The 23,539-nt window shown below is 42.9% G+C and overlaps 1 protein-coding gene across 1 annotated transcript in view; it reads right to left on the reverse strand.

The window, feature by feature from the left end:
- LOC311099644 (astrotactin-2-like) overlaps window positions 1-23,539 on the reverse strand; it is a gene marked incomplete at both ends in the record, with an annotated part of 337,207 nt that overhangs the window by 177,788 nt on the left and 135,880 nt on the right. The window contains one exon of the mRNA XM_084140362.1: window positions 18,028-18,469. Within this exon, the coding sequence (XP_083996488.1) occupies window positions 18,028-18,469 (442 nt within the window). The remainder of the gene's footprint in view (window positions 1-18,027; window positions 18,470-23,539) is intronic.

Raw genomic sequence — 23,539 nt, forward strand, 5'->3', positions numbered from 1 at the left:
GCCCCACTTACCCATCCACCTCCTGTGTCATGCACTTATCTCTGGTGGGTTTTGTCCCCTGTAATGATCGGCAGAAGACAGGAAAGCAAGAGAGAGGGGGGGGCAGGAAAAGATTCAGCTTGGAGCTTTAAAATACATAGTCAGACTGGCTCAGACATCCAGGGAAAGGACTGCTGTTCGAGAAATACCAAGCCACAGACACACATACACACACACACACACACACACACACACACATACACACGCACACACAGACAGACACTCCCTCTTCTCCTAAAGACTTTGTCTCCAGGGCTTGTACTTATTGTCTAATTTCTGTCATTTCCTGCCTCTCGAGAGCTTGTAATGTGCCGGCTTCCTAGTCAATCTATTTCTTTTTGACTACCACTGCCTTCCTTTTTATTTCCAGCCTCTGCAGTTTTTTCTGCATAGCCTCTTGCCACAGGCCTGAATGAAATATAAATGTGTTTCTTCCCCTGCATGTGTGCCAGCTGAGGCGTTGCGGGTCACATTCTGATCTCACGCTGCTCCGAGAGAAGCCACGCCAGGACTCTACTGCCACAAATTGGCCAAGAGTGTAGATATACACCCGTGTAGGCCAAAATATTGAAATACATTTACATTCATTTATCTACTGTGATCTACTGGAGGAGGGGAGGACAACTGGAGATTGCTGGGAATATTTATTGACACATTACGGCTACTTTGTGCATGTGGCTGCGAGAGGTAACCTGGCAACAAGGATTTATGTGTCACCCTTGGCAAGAGGAACCGGGCCCCAATATTGAAGGCTTTAGACAATTTCCAGCTAAAGAACAGACCTGCACATTTGGTTCCCTAGCATCTGTCCTCAATATGCATTTTCAGTTAAAAACAAGCTCCAGTTAAAAACAACCAGCATTCTGTTAGAAAAAGTGCTTGTGTGGCTCAGTTGGTAGAGCATGGTGCTTGCAACGCCAAGTTTGTGGGTTCGATTCCCATGGGGGACCAGTACAAAAACAAATATATATATATATATATATATATATATATATATATATATATATATATATATGCATTGGATAAGAGTGTCTGCTAACTTACCCCCCACAAAAATATATATATATATATATATATATATATATATATATATATATATATATATATATATATATATATATATATATATATATATATATATATATATATATATATATATATATATATATATATTTATATATTGAAAATGATATTTCACCATAATGACTGGAATATTATCCAATTGTTTTCGCCCTCCTGTGGTTCATTCTCTCTTAAGTCATACAATCTCCACCGTTCATGGAAATATAAAGGCTTCTTATCAGTGCATATGTGTTGAAGCACCATGCATATAAATAATGCTCTTCACTTCAAGTGTGGAGCAGCAAAATGAGATTCAATTACTCCGAGACCATTGGAGGAACTCATCGCCTGAAAGGAACGCATTGAAGCACATCTCTTATCAAAATCAAATAAATGTAAGAGGAAGAAAAACACATATGATTTCTCAATGTATTTTCATGCGTTGTGCCTCTCAAATGCTCATGAACTGTCCAACTGATGTATCTCACAGCCTGTGAGACATTTACATCCCCTGAGACTTCAATTACCAGCATTCATCAGTGATCTCACTTCATCTGTGACCTTGGATACACCAGATTGATCACATTTGGCTCTGTGGATGAAACTCAGAGCCATACAACATCAATTGTTAGGATAGAAACGGTTCCAAGTGTAAGCCCATGTCTAGCTACAGTAGCTCCATTCTTTCTGGCTAGTTTTAGAAGGTAATGAAGCCTAGGAAAAATCACACCAACCATAACAGACGAGAAGGGTCTGACTGCGACCCGTGTCCTGGCCAATTCCAGGGAATAACCGCCCAGGGAAGAACCGCCCAGGGAAGAACCGCCCAGGGAAGAACCACCCAGGGAAACGCTGCCCCCTCTTTTATTGGCTCTTGGCTACTTCCTTATAGCATTTTAGCTAAGCCTAACCCTTTTCATAACCTTCAACTCTTTCTCCTAACCTGATAAGTTAGTTCTCCTTACCTGCCCCGTTAATCATCCTAACCTGCTACGTCATCGGCTCAGAAACGAGACGTATGTTACAGGGTCTACAGACAATCACGGATTACAAAGGGAAAACCAGCCACGTCGCGGACACCGAATTCTTGCTCCCAGCCAAGCTAAACTCCTTCTTCGCCCACTTTGAGGAAAACACAGTGCCACCAACGCAGCCCGCTCCCAAGGACTGTGGGCTCTCGTTCTCCGTGGCCGACGTGAGTAAGACGTTTAAGCGTGTTAACCCTCGCAAGGCTGCCGGTCCAGACGGAAACCATAGATGCGTCCTCAGAGCATGCGCAGACCAGCTGGCTGGAGTGTTTATGGACATATTCAATGTCTCCCTATCCCAGTCTGCTGTCACCACTTGCTTCAAGATGTCCACCATTGTTCCTGTACCCAAGAAAGCAAAGGTAACTGAACTAAATGACTATCGCCCCGTAGCACTCACTTCTGTCATCATGAAGTACTTTGAGAGGCTAGTTAAGGATTATATCACCTCTACCTTACCTGACACCCTAGACCCACTTACATTTGCTTACCGCCCCAATAGATCCACAGACGACGCGATCGCCATCGCATTGCACACTGCCCTATCCCATCTGGACAAGAGGAAAACCTATGTCAGAATGCAGTTCAGTGACTATAGCTCAGCTTTCAACACCATAGTACCCTCCAAGCTCATCATTAAGCTCGGGGCCCTGGGTCTGAACCCCGCCCTGTGCAACTGGGTCCTGGACTTCCTGACGGGCCGCCCCAGGTGGTGAAGGTAGGAAACAACCCCTCCACTTCGCTGATCCTCAACACAGGGGCCCCACACGGGTGCGTGCTCAGCCCCCTCCTGTACTCCCTGTTCACCCATGACTCAGTGGACACGCACGCCTTCAACTCAATCATCAAGTTTGCAGACGACACAACAGTAGTAGGCCTGATTACCAACAATGACGAGACCGCCAACAGGGAGGATATGAGGGCCCTGGTGGAGTGGTGCCTGGAAGATAACCTCTCCCTCAACGTCAACAAAACGAAAGAGCTGATCGTGGACATCAGGAAACAGCAGAGGGAGCACGCCCCATCCACATCGATGGGACTGCAGTGGAGAAGGTGGAAGGCTTCAAGTTCTTCGGCGTACACATCACTGACAATCTGAAATGGTCCACCCACACAGACAGTGTGGTGAAGAAGCGCCTCTTGAAACGCAACAGCGCCTCTTGAACCGCAACAGCGCCTCTTGAACCTCAGGAGGCTGAAGAAATTTGGCTTGGCCCCTATGACCCTCAGAAACTTTTACAGATGCACAATTGAGAGCATCCTGTCAGGCTGTATCACCGCCTGGTACGGCAACTGTACCGCCCGCAAACGCAGGGCTATTCAGAGGGTGGTGCGGTCTGCCCAACGCATCACCGGGGACACACTGCCTACCCTCCAGGACACCTACAGCACCCGATGTCACAGGAAGGCCAAAAAGATCATCAAGGACATCAACCACCCGAGCCACGGCCTGTTCACCACACTATCATCAGGAAGGCGAGGTCAGTATAGGTGCATCAAAGCTGGGACAGAGAGACTGAAAAACACCTTCTATCTCAAGGCCATCAGACTGTTAAATAGCCATCACTAGCCGGCTACCACCCGGCTACTAAACCCTTCACCTTAGAGGCTGCTGCCCTATATACATAGACATGGAATCACTGGCCACTTTAATAATGGAACACTAGTCACTTTAATAATGTTTACATACTACTTTACTCATCTCATATGTACAGTTGAAGTCGGAAGTTTACATACACCTTAGCCAAATACATATAAACTCAGTTTTTCACAATTCCTGACATTCAATCCTAGTAGAAATTCCATGTCTTAGGTCAGTTAGGATCACCACTTTATTTTAAGAAAGTGAAATGTCAGAATAATAGTAGAGAGAATTATTTATTTCAGCTTTTATTTCTTTAATCACATTCCCAGTGGGTCAGAAGTTTACATACACTCAATTAGTATTTGTAGCATTGCCTTTAAATTGTTTAACTTGGGTGAAACGTTTCGGGTAGCCTTCCACAAGCTTCCCACAATAAGTTGTGTATATTTTGGCCCATTCCACCTGACAGAGCTGGTGTAACAGAGTCAGGTTTGTAGGCCTCCTTGCTCGCATTCGCTTTTTCAGTTATGTCCACAGATTTTCTATAGGATTGAGGTCAGGGCTTTGTGATGGCCACTCCAATACCTTGACTTTGTTGTCCTTAAGTCATTTTGCCACAACTTTGGAAGTATGCTTGGGGTCATTGTCCATTTGGAAGACCAAGCTTTAACTTCCTGACTGATGTCTTGAGATGTTGCTTCAATATATCCACATAATTTTCCTTCCTCATGATGCCATCTATTTTGTGAAGTGCACCAGTCCCTCTTGCAGCAAAGCACCCCCACAGCATGATGCTGCCACCCCCTGGCTTCACGGTTGGGATGGTGATCTTCGGCTTGCAAGCGTCCCCCTTTTTCCTCCAAACATAACGATGGTCATTATGGCCAAACAGTTCTATTTTTGTTTCATCAGACCAGAGGACATTTCTCCAAAAAGTACGATCTTTGTCCCCATGTGCAGTTGCAAACCGTAGTCTGGCTTTTTTATGGTGGTTTCGGAGCAGTGGCTTCTTCCTTGCTGAGTGGCCTTTCAGGTTATGTCGCTATAGGACTCGTTTTACTGTGGATATAGATACTTTTGTACCTGTTTCCTCCAGCATCTTCACAAGGTCCTTTGCTGTTGTTCTGGGATTGATTTGCACTTTTTACACCAAGGTACGTTCATCTCTAGGAGACAGAACGCGTCTCCTTCCTGAGCAGTATGATGGCTGTGTGGTCCCATGGTGTTTATACTTGCGTACTATTGTTTGTACAGATGAACGTGGTACCGTCAGGCGTTTGGAAATTTCTCCCAAGGATTAACCAGACTTGTGGAGGTCTACAATTTTTTTTCTGAGGTCTTGGCTGATTAATTTTTTTCCCATGATGTCAAGCAAAGAGGCACTGAGTTTTAAGGTAGGCCTTGAAATACATACACAGGTACACCTCCAATTGACTCAAATGATGTCAATTAGCCTATCAGAAGCTTCTAAAGCCATGACATCATTTTCTGGAATTTCCCAAGCTGTTTAAAGGCACCGTCAACTTAGTGTATGTAAACTTCTGACCCACTGTCATGCACAAAGTAGATGTCCTAACCGACTTGCCAAAACTATCATTTGTTAACAAGACATTTGTGGAGTGGTTGAAAAATGAGTTTTAATGACTCCAACCTAAGTGTATGTAAACTTCCGACTTCAACTGTATATACTGTATTCTATTCTACTGTATTTTAGTCAATGCCACTCCGACATTACTCGTCCTAATATTTATATATTTCTTAATTCCATTATTTTTCTTTTAGATTTGTGTATTGTTGTGAATTGTTAGATACTACTGCACTGTTGGAGCTAGGAACACAAGCATTTCACTAAACCTGCAATAACATCTGCTAAATATGTGTGTGACCAATACAATTTGATTTGATTTTAGTTCTCCTAACCTGCCACGTTAATTATCCTAACCTGCTACGTTCTTTCCTGGTCTTGCCCTGAGTACGCAGGTCACAGTCAGACCATATTGTCACAGACAGCTAAAACTTATCGACCAGGCTGACTGCCTCCTCGTGGGACAGATGTAATGGTGTTTCAGTGCCCACCCCAGCTACATGTCAAAAAAGATCTTGTAACTCACCGCTTTCCTGGGACCTCAGGATTTCATTTGATATTGAAGTGCCTGACTGACGCTTGGGATATGGTATCCATATTAGAAACTCCTACAGCCAGACACAACTTAGGGTGTTCCTAATATGGATGCCATACTAGCAAGACCCCTCAAACTGAATCACATGGCAGGATCCATAACTCAGATTTTACCATTATTAATCACGAATTTACACTGAGTCACTGTGAGCTGTCAAGCATACCGAGTTCCCCCAGCTACAAAAACAATAACTTACTGTAGAAGGCAACTGTGGAGAAATATCACCGGGTCCTGCAACAGTGATACGCAGTAATTACCAACACATGTAAGGGCGGAAATGAACCAGGAAAGACATTATGCAAATGTAATTATTACAGTGAGCCAAGTCATCACACTCTGAGATAATTCAGTTAATGGAATGTGCCATAAAATATAATGTTCTTCCCTCAATTGCATATTGAGTGAATGAGCTGGAGGAGTAAAAGCAGCAGCTTCAGGCGCTCTCCTCGACCACTCTATACAACAACAAAAAATCACTAGGCTATTGGCATGTTGTCACTGTATCTTCCACCAAAACAACCATCACTACCTGAAACAAAATCACTAGCTGAAGCCAGCAAAAAAATATGTGTTTGTTAGCATCCTTGACTTATTTTAGCGTTGTGTTTATGTGTTTAGCAGGTATTTCAAGTGCTACAATTGAGGAAGTTCTAGAATTTGATTACAAAGATTCTCAATTGCTTCCTCTGGATTTTGTTGTTGAAACGCAGCTGTATAAGAGGTTGAGAACGGAACTAATGCTAGACAGAAATGCAATAGCTTATCTACAACAAGTCTCATTCAGTGTTGTGTGTCACAGATAGAAAGAGAAACAGAGAGAAAGAGAGAGATGAAGGTAGAGAGAATGAAAGAGAGTTGAATCCTCAGGCTCCCAGACTTTCTCCTCCCTGTGGAGTGACTCCAGACTAAAGAAGCAGGGATTTCTAGGGTCTTAAGATGAATAAAAAGCACATCTCCCTCATGGATACATCAGCCACTGTGAATTTACATTGCTGTAAAACCAATATTCTCTGTCCTTAAGATACAAGAGAGGAAATGATTGATCTGCTGTCATAGGATTAATACCTTTAGGGAAAAGCCCATCATGTATAATATTGCTAAATGGAGTAGACCGGATTAGGGCATGTGGAGTCAGTGAAACGTCCATTTTGTGCCCCTCCTGTGTTGCAGTTTCTCACTGTACTGTGCTGTAGTTGAGTCCTCTGGGGAAGCTGAGGTGGGATGAGTCATACTAGGACCTGTCTGTGCTCTTGACCTGCAGTTAGATACTCAACAGCTGAGAGAGAAATATCAACATGCCTTTAGAACAACACAGATATCATATATCATGATCTGTGAGGTGCCCGTTAATGTTAAATGTGTGGGTTGGTAAGTGTGATATTTTGCTCCACGCTACATTATGTTGATTATATACAGTAGAGCCAATACCACTACATCTAAATGTAGCTGCTACTATGACACAACCTATACTTCTGCTTCAGTGGAGGCTCCTCAGTGGAGGAAGGGGAGGACCATCCTACTCAGTGAATTTCATAAAAACAAGATTTTAGATAAAACTATATTAAATATATTCACATGTCACCAAATACCTGACTAAAACACACTGATTTGCAATGAAGATCTACAGTAGTCTCAACAACATACTCTAGGCTAGCACCATGGTGTAGCCGGAGGACAGCTATTCCCCGTCCTCCTCTGGCTACATTGACTTCAATACAAAATGTACCTACAAGGTAAGTATGACCACTTCCGGAAGACGTCCTCCAACCAATCAAAGCTTTTGCAATATTAACTGACATGGTGTCCATCCAATCATAGGATTAGGATCAGAAAACGAACCTAGTGTGGTGTATTGGGGTTGTGGCACAGAGCATTATGGGGGTTCTATGTGTTGAGAAGCGTGGTGAGTTGGTGATAGTTGAATTTTTTTGATATTATTCAAATTAGCTTCTTCAAACTACAGGAGACGGAGGAGGTAGATTATATGTTGTTTTATTGGTTTTAGAACTTTATTGTTGTGTGGAGTTAGTGCAATTTATTTTTGCCTTGCTAACTTTAGTAGCAAGTGCTAACGTTAGCTAGCTACCAGAGTGCAGTTTTCTCCGTCAGAATGGCTAGCTAATGCTAACAACAATGTAGTGGATTTTTTGTTAAAGAACCCCTTTCATTTCCCACATCAGATTCAAGCTTCTTGGAAAAAGCTGCATCGATCATGTAATGTACTAACGTCTGCGTATTGAAACTATGCAACACGAGAAGGTAAGAAGAAACAGGGTCACAAGCAGCTTATCAGCAGGAGTTGGCTTTTACTTAGGGGCACGATGAGAGGGAAAGTTCAGCTAACAAGGGCAACTACAAGGAGCTTGCACAGGTAATTGCACGTTAGGATACTTTACTTGCTGAGCATATGGAAGTTTCTACTGTCTTCTCTGGGATGTCGAAATCAATTCAGAATTATTTGATCACTTCCATCACATCATCCATTAAAAGTCAGATTTAAAAGAGAGATTGATGCAGCACATTTTTTCCACTTTCCTCCTGTATTTATTTAGCAAAGGTGATAAGTCATAATCTCTCCGGACAGACACGAGCAAAAACTCATTACATAAATGTTGCAGCAGCCTAAGCTACACCTAAACATTAGAAATATGCTGTATTGGATGAAAACGAGAAGATTTTCAGTCTGATCGCTGTAGGCTACAAATAATAGCAGCTGCATACAGCCTATGTGCCCTGTCCATCTGGTCAGGGTAAACAAATTGGTAACATTATGTATTTATAGTCAACTTTTTTGTCAGGAGAAAATGTGAATGTGATCAAATTTGGTTTATATTCAAACTTGGGCTGGCTAGGCTGCCTACCTTTTCAATACACAATTATTAACTGGAATTAATCAATCAACTTAATAGTGATGACATAGATTGTGAGTAAATTTTTTATTAGGCCTACAGTTGCATAAGCCTGCATTATGCAAACAAAAAAATCTAAATAAAGCAAGCTCAGCCCTGTGAGATATATAGTATATCAGTTGTTGTCTCTGTGACTGGGTAGAGGAAACCCCCTGTTAGTCTAGTCTAAAAAGCATTAATATGAACAAGTATAAGGTTGCTGCAGATTGACAGGGTTTTCATTCGCCCCAGGACCAGGAGTTTTTTTCCAGGAGTTTTTTAAGACCATGTGACCTGATTAGGAAAAACAGGTCCCATCATAGCCCATATAAAACCTTACAACTGATTAATCCCAAACCCAAACCTATGATGGTGCTGCTGTAACGGAATGTATCTGATATTTGTATTTACAGCTTAGTCCCCTCCTGTTCCCTGATTAAGAGGTGATAACCACTCCACTACCATTGTCAACTCTCTCCGAACATGAACTGAAGCCATTTGCACATTTAATATTGTCCTCTACAAGCACTGTGAGTAGTTGAACTCTTCCCAACACCATCCATCTATGATGAGCCTGTCCTGCACTGAAGCCTCTGAACACCTCAACTTAAGCCTCATATCATGTTGTACTATAAATGTCTATACTAAATGTTTTAGGTTAAAATAATTAGTCTTAGACGATTTGTGAAACACACTTTGTCGTATCTGTGTGGTCTGCGCCTATGCCGTGGGTCTATCACCAGCCTCCACTGTTCTGCTTCTAATGTCTTCCTTTTCCTTTCATTTACGGCAGAAGAGGTGTTCTCCCACACACCATAACCATCATCATCATCTCAATAACAGTAAGTCCTAATTGTTTGGCATTATTGTGCATGAGGGTCCTCCCATTAACTTCTGTGAGTGCAAGTAAGCCAACAGTACCACCCCTATCTAATGTGACATCAGTAGAGAAAAATGGCTGGCAAAGTTGGCAACTCTCTGGCAGCTCAGGGCAACGCTTTGATTCATATCTAATCAGGGTTGTCAACCTTCACTTTGACAAATGGCTGGGGGTTCATTACAATAGAGACTTTCCCTACTTTACTGTTGCTTCTCCGGGGCATCTCTCTAACTCTACTGTACTCACTCAAGGACAATTAACTGTGATGGGCTTTCATTATGTTAATTTATTATGGGAGTACATGTTTCGCACACACACACACACAAAACATGGCTCTGAGCAGTAGTATGCAAACTACTCTTCAAAATTACTGCAACATAAAAACACACCAATACTGTCAAAAGGTGTAAGTGTGTTTGTGTGTGTGAGAGTGTGAAAACCAGGGTGATAAATGACAAAAAAGTTCACTTTAATGCATTCCTCTTTGCAATTGAAAGCCACATATCCCATGAACATACTGTACATTTATCTCTCTCCTTCAACTGCAAAATGACGGGCCAGGGTTCCACAGCACTGAGACTTACTTAACGGCATCAATTTTGATCGATCACAACAGCAGCAATCTCCAGTGTAACATGACTTTTATAAAGCCTCAATGAGTGTAAAATGAACTGGGCCAAGTACAGCGACTTATGAGATCATTTAGACCAGAACGAGAGCTGAAGTCTTGAGTGGTACTGTGAGGAACCGAAGACAGTGCACTACAGAGTCAGACAACTGGTTCATACTATGTATTGTTAGTGTGGAGCCTAGTGGAGTATTCTGACACCATCAGCCCTGTCAAGGCCACAGAGCCCAGGCCCAATCCATATAAACCAAATTGGAAAGGAAAGGAAGGTCATTCGGAATCAATAGCATGGATAGATTGCATGAATGTATGTGGCCACGCAGTCATGGTTGAACAGGGAGTACAGGAGGGGGCTGAGCACGCACCCTTGTGGGGCCCCAGTGTTGAGAATCAGCGAAGTGGAGATGTTTTTTCCTATCTTCACCACCTGGGGGCGGCGCATCAGGAAGTCTAGGACCCAGTTGCACAGGGCGGGGTTCAGACCCAGGGCCTCGAGCTTAATGATGAGCTTGGAGGGTACTATGGTGTTGAATGCTGAGCTATAGTCAATGAACAGCATTCTTACATAGGTATTCCTCTTGTCCACATGGGATAGGGCAGTGTGCAGTGTGATGGTGTTTGCATCGTCTGTGGATCTATTGGGGCGGTAAGCAAATTGAAGTGGGTCTAGGGTGACAGGTAAGGTAGAGGTGATATGATCCTTGACTAGTCTCTCAAAGTACTTCATGATGGCAGAGGTGAGTACGGGGCGATAGTCATTTAGTTCAGTTACCTTTGCTTTCTTGGGTACAGGAACAATGGTGGCCATGTTGAAGCCTGTGGGAACAGCAGACTGGGAAAGGGAGAGATTGAATATGTCGGAAAAACACACCAGCCAGCTGCTCTGCGCATGCTCTGAGGACGCGGCTAGGGATGCCGTCTGGGCCGGCAGCCTTGCGGGGGTTAATATGCTTAAATGTCTTAATCACATCGGCCACGGAGAAGGAGAGGCCACAGTCCTTGGTAGTGGGCCTCATCGGTGGCACTGTGTTATCCTCAAAGCGGGCGAAGAAGGTGTTTAGCTTGTCTGGAAGCGAGACGTCGGTGTCGGCGACGTGGCTGGTTTTCCTTTTGTAGCCCGTGATTGTCTGTAGACCCTGCCACATACGGTGGAATGTCCATGTAGACAAGTCCTTCTCTTGGACAGAGAGAATAATATTTGTTCTATTAATTCTGTTTCTATGTGTTGGTCTCTACTAAGGTCCAGCCAATAATATAGTGTATTCTGTAGGTGTGAGACAATGCTCCATATCCAGAGAAGGGCACACAGAATTCCTATTATTTAATTACAAAAACAGGCAATTTAACATGAACCACATGATGAATAACACATAACAGTGGAAGAATGGAAGGGTCACTTCATTCAATGTTAAAGGGGTGGATGGCTTGTTTGAAGAGGTTCCAGACAGTGCAAAGACAGTCAGGTAGAGTGTACTGAGTACTGACATCGAGACAGGGAGTCTGGAGAAAAGTGTTGTTAATAGTAAAATACCATTTTACTGTGAAAGGTGGGACATAGGTGGATGGAGAGGCCAGCTCACGTACAGTATATCTTATTTTTTATGAGGATTGCTCAAGGACTAGGGTCAATTTATGCCCTCAATGGGAAATGATCCAGATACATTTTTAAACATGCACATTCAAGAAAAACAAAAGGAAACTAAGGCATTGCTATCATCAAAGTCCACACAGAAAATCTCAGCTGAGCTAAATTAATGGCTTTCTATCTGTTTTAGTTAGCCACTCGATGCGGATGACACTATTTGCTTAAAGCTATGGCGATATAAAAGGACAACCGCAGTGATCAAAAGTACACTTTGATGCTTTGTGTTTTTTTTTTTTTACTCATTGGTAACCAAAAAAAGTCCAGCAGCATAAAAAGTAGCCGTGACAATTTCCACCGCTGGCATTGTCGACAACTGAAGCCTTGATTAATCGTTCAATTCTTTCAATTAGCAGAAAGCCAATCAGGAGATAATGCGAGCTTACCCTTTCCGTCCCTGTCATCTTAGGAATTAGGGAGGGAGGACCGTTGAGTCAGTGGTGAATCGGATGGCCTTTCATCTTTCATGTAATGGGCTATGTCGGCCTTAATGCAGGCATGCTTTCAAATGTCACCACCTCGCTGGCCATATCCGCACACAGAGGGGGAATCAGTGTGCCGGATAGGACCACTGAGCACATTCTCCATGTTAATTGGCCATGGCCAGATCTCCTCCAGGGCATCTGGGGTAATTGTGTTAGATCTTACCAGAGGTGTTCCAACACCATCTGATTCGACAGCATTCCGTTTTTATGTTGAGAGACATCATTAAACATCAATCGTTGTTATTGTAGGGACAGAGGCCAAATGATACTGTAAATAGGATAACGGAGCGATTAATTCACTGTAAATAAAGGTGATGAGGCCTCATTTCACTCCAGGCCGCTCCGAGAGAGCAGTGGATGGGCATTTATGGCTGTGTTCCCCCGTTCGCTCTTCATTTCTCTCCTTTTATTCCCCTCATCATTGTAAACACCACGCCAGTGCTGGTTGATAACTGGTGACAAATGAACGGCAGGTGATAAAGGCATAAACCCTGCCAGAGGGGATGCCACAAATCAGCTATTGTCACTTATGGTGGATGGGAGATTCAGTCTTCCCAGCCTGGTGCAGATCTACAATTTTGTTTCTGGTGTCCTTTGACAGCTCTTTGGTCTTGGCCATAGTGGAGTTTGGAGTGTGACTGTTTGAGGTTGTGGACAGGTGTATTTTATACTGATAACAAGTTCAAACAGGTGCCATTAATATAGGTAACGAGTGGAGGACAGAGGAGCCTCTTAAAGAAGAAGTTACAGGTCTGTGAGAGCCAGAAATATTGCTTGTTTGTAGGTGACCAAATACTTATTTTCCACCATAATTTGCAAATAAATTCATTAAAAATCCTACACTGTGATTTTCTGGATTTTTTTTCCTCATTTTGTCTGTCATAGTTGACGTGTACCTATGATGAAAATTACAGGCCTCTCTCATCTTTTTAAGTGGGAGAACTTGCACAATTGGTGGCTGACTAAATACTTTTTTTCCCCACTGTATAGCAGGAAGCCATTTGTTCAGAGCCTAACCCAGGTCAAGCTTTTTTCCAATCATATATTTATTGGATCACAAAACAACAAATGCCTTACAATCTAATGTTCAAATGCTTCCAATTATGTTGTTAAAAACATTTGGATTAGACATACTGTACATGTTCTGACTTTTGGATTCTCATGAATATTACATGAGGGTCATTAATATCTTCTGATGTTTTGAAATATAATGTGAAACCTAAAATGCGGTTTAAGTTAACGTTCCGCCTCAGGCAGTTTCAGCCTGTTCTGGGACCCTGCTTTTATAAATCTATAAGAAGTCACAAAAGATGAGATAGAAGTGGAAATACTAGCTAGAATGTACCTGAAAGGAAGCAATTCGCCAGCTAGAGAACTACATACGCTGTTTTCTATGGGCAGCCAGGAAATCAAATCTAGCCTATCATCTGTCAACCCATATTAATCAGAAGTTAGCACCAACTCATTTGTATGATAAAAGGAAATTATACAGGGCTATTTTGGAGAGTACCTCCTTCTGTTTCCTTCATCAGTGTGCCAAAAGGATTGAAGTGAGAGAAAGCAAACCAGGCTATTTTCCTCTGATAAAAAATGAGGGTTGAGAAAAAGTGTCTGTATCTTTGAGAGAAATGTTCTGGTTTGTGTTCTGTGGAGATTGCAGGGGGCAGTGCCGAGGTATGTGACCCTCTACACTGTTTAAGAAGGCATGGATATAAGACAAACCCCCATTGATGTCAAACGTGAGTGCAACTCTCATGTTGACATCAATTAACATTTTACGAAGATCATGCAAGATGGAAGATATCATGATGAGAATGGGGAATATTTTGTTTTTCCTCTGTTTCCTTGCTCTTCCATAGGATCTGAAGCCAAGGCCACCCCATGACACTCATCTGAGATTTAAGTGTCAAGGCAGCTCTCTTCTCTCTCTCTCTCTCTCTCTCTCTCTCTCTCTCTCTCTCTCTCTCTCTCTCTCTCTCTCTCTCTCTCTCTCTCTCTCTCTCTCTCTGAGTTTTATGTGAACTTGTTTACTTATGTAAATGTCTGTGTGCAAGTTTGTGTGTGTCCCTTTGTGAGTGCTTGTGTAACTATGTGTAATGCTCCTCACAGTTTCAGCCATCATTTCAAAAGGGACTACCTGTAGAGATAATACAAGCCAGGGAAGTTATTTCAGTTGACAGGTAGCGAACACATCAGACAGGGGCCCAGCCAAGCTGCCATTAGCAGTGTTTATGCAGTCCAACCAAGCCTGGGTAACTGACCCGTCAGGAAGTCCCTGTCCAAGTGGCCAATGCTGCTCTGCAGATACCCTATTCAGTACACACAGTTCAATGATGAATTATAGGATGCACACAGTACTTTTTACTGGTTATTGCCTAGGGCCTACAACTTCAATACAAGTGGGAATGTAAATACACAAGTAAAAATAAACAGTTATCGGGAAGTGTTTTGACAAATGCCATAATTCACAGACCCAATAAACTGTGATGTTCCGTTTTGTTAATTCTGTAAATAAATTAATAAACTAATTCAGTGTAGCCAAGCGGACTGGTTTAATTGCAGGTGACATCACGAGGGCATTGAGAACGAAGGCTGGTCCTCATGGGTGCCAGCAGGGCTGATGGTAATTGCAGTCCTGGCGCCCGTCACACGCACCGCAAGGTTCCCGGAATTATGTGGCACCTGATTTATGGAACGCCGCTGCCCATCGCATGAACAGAGCGCCAGGGCCTCACTGAATAACCAAATGACAGGCCTCGTTTCTTTGGAAGCCCTGTGTAAAGACTCAGACACACCCAGGAACCTGTGAGTCACGCTCCATAATGCCTCCAGATAAGCCCATTCACAGGCTGAGAATGGGGTCATCTGTCAGCTGAGACAGACAGATAATGGAGCGCTTGGTATTTGGAGACCTTTGGGAGGCACACTGACATATAAAAGGTAGAGCTAGTTAATCGGCTCTGTATTCAAATGATATGACTTTGTAGGTGAGAGTGGGTGGATACATGATTGTTGTAATTGGCTCATTTTCTGAAATGCCGGAGGTTTGTGTTGTTGGGAGAAGGATGCTTCAGTATTTAGGGCCAGGACTCTTTACTGACCTTGTTACCTGACCATGGAAAACTCCAGGCCCCAGTTATGAGCTATTTCTAGGGCTTGGTGGTTTTCCTGCTCAGGTCACGTTAGTCAGGAAAAACTCATGGACCTACATATAAATTATACACCCAAGTCTGAACATTAATATGAGACTTAAGACTGTCTGTTGAATACAGGCCAAGGGGGTAAAATCTAAATTAGCACGTATTCTAATTTAAAATGCACAGGATGACCAGGAGGAGACGACAAGTATGTTTCTTCCTATGGAGAGCCTTTGATGTCAATTAAAACCAGTTTCCCAGACCTCCGCTTAGTGGACTGTGGGTCCTGTAGCTGCTTCCCCTGTGCGGTGACAATACCTTACAGCCAGTGATTAGCACAAGGACAGGTTTTACAAGTAGACAATACGATATAAACGGGCCAACTTGAAGACCTTATTTTATTTTACTGGCTGCATATGGAGGGGAGAGAATGGAGAATGAAGGGGAAAAGGGGGAGTGGCTTATCTCCCAGAGAGCAGGTTTCGAGTGTCTGAAGTTTGTTTGTTTTTGGAACAAGATGCCACTAGACAATGCAACGAGTGTCCATCTTTGTTCATGTGTATCTTATTCATAGGAAGAGAGAGAAATCAAAGAAAGCAGTAAAAAGAGAATGCAGTAAAAAAGGTCACCCCCTATGATTTGAACAATCTGATGATTTCCACAGATTACAATATAAATCACACACAAGATCAGGATGCAGATATCCCCAGCTTTGAATTAATTTAAGCGATTACTTATGCAGGCTAGCCGGGCGTATGGTGGATGTGTTCAAGCGGTAGCTTACCCAGTGCCAAGAGGTTACACTTCATGATTTATCCTTTTCAATTGTCTTTATTACTTTGAGATATATATACTGAGCATCATTAAGCAAAATCTGGGAGGGGATATTATATCATAATGTTATACTAGACCAAGGACATTCCAAGAGCTAATAAAACACTTTCAAAATGCTGCTTCATGAAAGAAAATGTGCTGATTTTTAATTTGAATGTTAGCATATGCAATGATTTCTTCAGACAACTACTATTTCCCTGTGATTCTTCATATCAGTCCTTAAATGATTGAATCACGACAAACATTGAAGCCATTTGAAAACACGCTGCTGCTGTTTTGAAGAAAAAAAATGTCCAGGCACATTACATTTTCAGTGGCATTACACTTGATCCTCTTATGCACAGCAATCTGGCCCTACTGCTGTTGGCTTTACAGAGAAAGCTTCCCTCCACTGACACTAAAAACTTGGAGCACCAAAGTATTACCCTTTCAGCTACAGATGAATAATGCAAAGTTCCTTTCCCAAAAGAAAATGTAGCACATGAAATTAAAGGATGGCTGTGTCCTGATCCCTCTCTCCTCACCGGGAGCGGTGTTGTGGGTTCAGGAAGTTGAGTTTGGCTAAATTACTTTTTGCTGAATGATAAATACTAGTAGAGACAGGAGGGTAGCCCCGGGAAACGAGATGTTAAACTTTGCCATGTATAATTTAACATGACATGAATAGTGCTCACACGAAAAAGCCACCCCTGCAATCCGCCACCCCTCAATTATTAAAGCTGAACTTCCCTGGGGTGCAGTGCGGTTCAATGTGGATATTATGTAATCTACAGCTGTTAGAGTGACCTGCAGTCACATTTAATCCATAGCAGAATTAACTGTGGAGAACAACTCATTAAATATTACTATTAGGCTTTTTTCAGATAACACATTCAATTTTTCACATCTATTTTCTACACTTTATTCAAAAAACATTAACATGTTTTTGTTGTGCTTTGAGTCCATAATATAGGACACACTTCCAGGACTACACACTAGACTGTGATTAGTGAGGGTCAATGAGTTTAACTCATCGAATCACCCCCATTAGTAAGAGGCCAGACCAATGTCAATGACCTTCTCCATCTTCACTTGTAGTAATTATTTGTGGTTGACAGAGACGCATAGGGTCAATGGCTATGGCCAGCCACGGGGACAGACTATGGATTACAGATTCACCCAGGAGCCATTTTCTAACACGGCATTAACCAAGAGGACAGAGACAGAGTTTCAGAGGAAAATACACGCATACTTTTGGTAGATTTCTACTTTTTGAGCTAATCATATCTGAGTCATAAAATATTAACAGTGACTAAGCAAAATCAGTTGTGTGTAGAATATTTCACCCTGAAGAAGGCACAGTGATGCCAAAATGTTGGTGTTTTACCCAATAAATTACTGGGAGTTTATATATATAGAGTGTGCGACTCTCTTTATTTATTTGTAAAGAATATTTTAATTTTAACATATATTCCTTTGGACCTAGAGCACAGGATGAGGAATAAATAAGGATTTCATTGGTTTTTCAAATGGTTGCTTTTCAATTAAAATATTGAACAGAAATATATTATATGCTCAATCTGTCTCAACAATACAGTGACTGTGTTATAGTCTAGTCAGTAGACTACGGTGGACTGTAACATACTCCAGTGGTACCCACCTCTTTTATCCAGACTGTGTTGGAGGCTGTCCTCCCCCTTCCTCAGGCTGTCAGTGTGCTGGCTGTGGGTGAGTGTCCCCTGGCTGGGCCCATACTCCTCCAGGCCCAGGACCTTCCCATCGCTCAGCTGGTTGTGGACCTGGTTGGGTGTGGAGGTGTGTGTGTGTCCCATCTGATCGTCCTCATCACAGTCGTAGTCGTCCAGGATGGGGGTCTCCCGGATGGGCATGCCGATGACAGAGCTGTGCTGGAGCTGCCGGGAGCCCCGGAAGCTGTCCCTGCCCTGGGGTCCCAGCAGCACAGAGGGGATGTAGTGGATCTCATGGGTGGCCTCGGTGCTGGCACTCTTCTGAGGGACACGCCGGCGTTTGCACCAGCGGTGACGAGTGTACAGCACCAGGGTGAAGAGGAGGATGAGGAGAAGGAGAGCGATCAGGCCTCCCTGGAAGAAAGAGGGAGAGAGATGGAGAGAGTGAGACAGACATATACAAGCACGCATTTGCACAAAAAGAGAGACAATATTAGAGATTATGAGTGAATCTAGGCTGAGTGAGAACAAGTTGCATTGGTAAAGTTTCTCCAGAGCAGAGGGCCAGTTGAAGTGTTGTGTTTGGTTCAGTGAGACTCAACAAACAGAGCACTGTCCTTGGCGCTGAAATGGAGAGAAGAGTTCTCTCCTCTTCCTCTTCTCTTCTTTTATTTCTCTTTCCTTGTCAAAGACCCCCCCCCCCCCCCCACACACACACACACACACACACACACAGCACTGACACAGAGCCAGGATGTGGTTTTAACATGCCGGTGCTCTAGTCACAGTGACTCAGTCCCACAGCCCTAGGAATCACACATGCCAATGCGATAAGGTTGTTACTAGCCTAACTCACCCTATCTCCGTCTCCAAGCCATAGCCTACCCCTCAAAGCCTGCTCATGTAAATTCACCAGGACACATCCATTTCTCCATGGTTTGTTCCATTTCATGCCATCACAGACACATCAAAGACTCTCTAGCAGCCAAGCTGAGAGTGAATAGCACTTAATCCATACACATACACTCACGTGTACGGGGTGTATAGAATGATAGAGCGGGCATATTCCAAGAGTACCCGACAATTCATTACACTAGTGGTCAATGGATGGACCGCGGCGAGAATCAGACAAATCAAGATCACCCTAAGGCCATCCAGCCATTACTGCAGCCAGACACCAAAAAAGCAGTCACCGTATTTTGACGCTACACCCTGCCCACCATTCCCTGTGCTTACTGTACGATACATAATAAGAGCAGAAAGGGTTATTCATCACAACATTTAATATTCCATCTTCATGAGGAAAAACAAACCCCTCTCAAATTATAACTCATGCACTGCTGGGTGGCCATAAATCACACCAGGGAAAGATGGGCGACTCCAAAGAGAGGAATGTCCTCTGGACAAATGTGTTCATTAATCTCCAATAGGAGAGCAGCGTCTGAGAAATACACTCCCCCTCTGAAACAAAGTCGCCCGGCAACAACAGAAGAGAGAGCTCCTGTTTCACCAAACGTACAGAACACCAGGGAAACTGTTCAGAACTTTTCAGAAATTCTCTTGGCTAAAAGGATGGTGTAGAAATGGAATTGAGACTGGCAATGTGAAATTAGAAACAGAAGAAATAATACAAATAGTTAGTAAGCCCTGGGAATTTCAAAAACAATTGTCAGTGATCATAGCTGTAAAAGAAAAGATATGGGCCAATAATCATTATTGACTATTAAAATGTAAAATTAGGTGGTCTTCTGGTATGAAAAGCTATCTTTTTGCGCTCTCTTCCATTCAAACAAGAGCCATGTTAATTCATAGTGGTGAATGTATCCATGAGGGAGATGTGGTTCTCATTCATCTTAAGACCCTAACAATCCCTGCTGCTCTGAAGTCACTCCACAGGGAGGAGAAAGGCTGGGAGCTGGAGGATTCAACTCTCTCCCTCTCCATCTCGCTCTTTTTTCATCACTCTTTTTCTCTCCCTCCCTTCATCACTCCCTTTTGCTCCCCTTTTAGCTTTATTTTCCTCTGCCATCTCCCTCCCTCACAGAATACCACCTACTCATATGGTGCATGGTCTGGCCACAAACTCACGGCTTACAGCACTGACGTTTTGTCAACATCCTTTAGAACCAACTAAGAATAAATGAATAGATTAACAAATGACAGAGAGCTAAAACCATCTGGCAGAATTGAATATGTAACCAAGTCACTACATCAACACTGAGCCACAATGAATGCATCCTATTTTTCATCGTCATGCTTAAAGCCATTATCCATGTATTCAATAATGAAGAGGGTTGAGTGGATCAAAATGAAGCAACAAAGTGTTGTACAGCTGACACACCAGATTACCCATCTCATCAGCAGGGTAGTGTTTTTCGTCATGAATATTGTTCTGGAGGCAGCTCTGCAGTGGTCACTAGCTGGCACAGCCACAATGTCATAAAATCTGATGTTTAACCTAACCCTAACCTTAAACACACTGCTAACCCTAATGCCTAACCTTTACCTTACATTAAGTTAGCACATTTTTGTTTCCATGAATTTTTACAATATAGCCAATTTCGACTTTGCAACTGGCCTAACTAAGGGGAAATCGCTCAGTTCTGCCTCCAGGACAAGACTCATGACAATAAACGTCAACCTGCATCTCATTATGCTCTGCTAAAGAGGCTCTGAAATAAAGACAAGCTTTTGTCAGTGATTTTCATCTGAAGAACCACTATAGAACTCCCTAATCAATCTACTTCAACCAGTGGATACATTGGCAGTTTTGTACATCATTCTGCCTCATCTATTATTCCATTAAAAAGCATAATAAGCCGGGCCCGGGGATAAACTGTGGAATAAAAACAACAAAACACTACGCTAACCCATCATGCACCTGTTCAGTTTTGTTGCCCCCATCTGGGCACAATGAAAGCAGCTCCCTTCCTGGCACACACACTGAGAAATTAGATAGCTGTAGTGCATTAATCTTCAGGAAACTCATTGAACAAACAATGTATCCACACATACATATAAATGTATGTACATCTGTGTACATACTAACACATTAATTCATCACATGCACAGACGCACACAGACACACTCATGTACTGTACATTAAATAAAAAAGTAATCCATACCCCCCACACACATATACTCAAACATCTGCTCAATTTCCATGCCTTGAGGCAATACAATACCAATTCCAAGATGTATTTGATACAGAATGGCGACTGTGTGTACCTCTCCCAACAGCGAGGGTTTTAACACTGCTGAACCACAACTAGTGGAGGCTCTCAAAGGCCTGTTTCTGGGTGAGCAAACTGTTGTAGCCTATATCAGATGAAACCTCAGTGGAGTGGACCTGAGGGCCTGCCTCACCCTTTCTTTCTCTCTCATTCTCTCTTTCTCACTCTCCCTCATCCCCCTCTTCCCCACATGAAGTTAAAGTGCCATGTGTCCAGGCAGCTGCTATCTACTCTCCTCATCCAACTGCAACTCCCAGAGCCAAGGGATGGAAGACAGATTTGGTATATGTGTGTGGGGGGTATGGATTACTTTTTTACTTTTTTATCGGCTCACTGGTTACCGTGGCCACTTTGTTCTACGCCCACAGGGGAACCTTTCCCATCACCCACCGGGGTCAGGAAGTCATGTCACCAGCAGAGTGGTCTCAAACAGGTAGTCTGGCCAGATGAGGAGATGGAGGGGAAAATAGCCGCATGTGGGGGCCTAGAGTTGTCGAAGACCTGTCCCCATGACGTTTTCAATAAAGCTAGGTGTGTGAGAAGAATATAGTTATGAATTGTAAATTGTAATTGTGATTAAGATAAATTACTAATTAAATTAACCATAAAGTACACTGCATGTGGTGAGTTAATTGTACATACAATCAAAACAGAGAAAGTGAATTGCTAAATGTAACAAAATATTCACAGCCAACATAATAATAGTTCCAAGATAATCGAAAAATGAAATATAGAAATCCCACAACATGAGCCATGAAATCATCAGGGAAATGACATTGACCCTCAGTGGCCCTACTTAATCATGAAATCTGATTAAACTCTGGTTGAAAACTGAATGGAAAATATCCACAAGCTTAACTGAAAATACCAGGTCGACCTCCACATTCTGTTCCTCTTCACAGTATGGCTACAGAATGGCAGGCATATTGGTTGGCTTTGTCTGGTTAGCTATCAGTCCCATCACCGCCCACCCCTGAGCCCCCATCGCCTCCCCATACTTCCCCCATCGCCTCCCCCTTGGCCCTGACTCTGGTCCCTGGGCAGGGTGAGAGATTTGTGGATAGATTTGCCTGTTGCTGGCCCTGGTCCTCCTGAATTACAGCAGGGAATTAGGCCTGAGTTACTGCTTTGCCGCCCGCCCACCCTGCATCTCACATTGCCTCCACTCCTCCTCCTCCTCCTCCTCCTCCTCCTCCTCCTCCTCGTCCTCCTCGTCCTCAGCCAAGCAGTCCTGGCCAGCCCTGGCTCTCTGGTTCTCTGGGTGTCATCATATGCAGAGGGATGCCCTGCATACATAGATCATTGAGATATATAATGTTTTATTTATATTCAGGGCTCTATGTGTAGGGAGAAGGAATGAAAAGGAATTAAAAGCAGCTTGAGATAGCAACGGGAAACGAACAAAACAAAAATGAGGACATGCTGTCAACTTCCAAACTGTCACACAGCTGGTCATAGATTAGCAGACTTGTAACAGACACCATAGCTACATAACAGGCTGTAAGACCGCATGCATCAGAGGAAAATAGCCAGTTATTATATAACTGATTTACTAAGTGTTTGCAACACTGCAAAAGCATGAATCATTTTTGGTTCCCCAGAGTGAAATCAACATTGAACGTATAAATAAGCAGTGCTTGTGAGAAGGGATACAGTATTAAGGTAAAGTGTAAATTAAGACTGTTTTCTGTTTGAGCCTTGTGTTGGGTGTTGTATTCTGTTTGAGCTTTGTGTTGGGTGTTGTATTCTGTTTGAGCCTGTCACAACCTGATCTGTTTCACATGTCTTGTGCTTGTCTCCACCCCTCACCAGGTGTCTCCCATTTGTCCCCATTATCTCCTGTGTGTAACCCTCTCACCAGGCTCGAATTTGACTCTCACAATATTACCTTATTTAGAATATCTGAACAGCATGGGATATTAGGTGAGAAGGACATCTCCAATAAGAATCCCTATTGTAAACTTGCTAGGGTGAATGACAAATAGGGTATTAACTTCAGATAGAATGATTATAGACTTGGTTATTGTTATAAGGATATGCTTTCCCATGCATTAAATGAAACTGAAACAGTAAATGACTCCACCAATACAACAGACATAAGGTTCAATATCTATATTAATCAAATGTTCAATGTATCACATCAAAAGAAATAAAAATAATAAACCCCAATGATTTTCCCACAACCCATGTCCAAATTATTTGCAAGCTTGCTTAAACCCTGGGCACGCGTTGGAGCTCATAAAAAAAATGA

The sequence above is a fragment of the Coregonus lavaretus genome (assembly GCF_964263955.1).
Source record: "Coregonus lavaretus genome assembly, chromosome: 24".
In the NCBI taxonomy this organism is placed as follows: Eukaryota; Metazoa; Chordata; class Actinopteri; order Salmoniformes; family Salmonidae; genus Coregonus; species Coregonus lavaretus.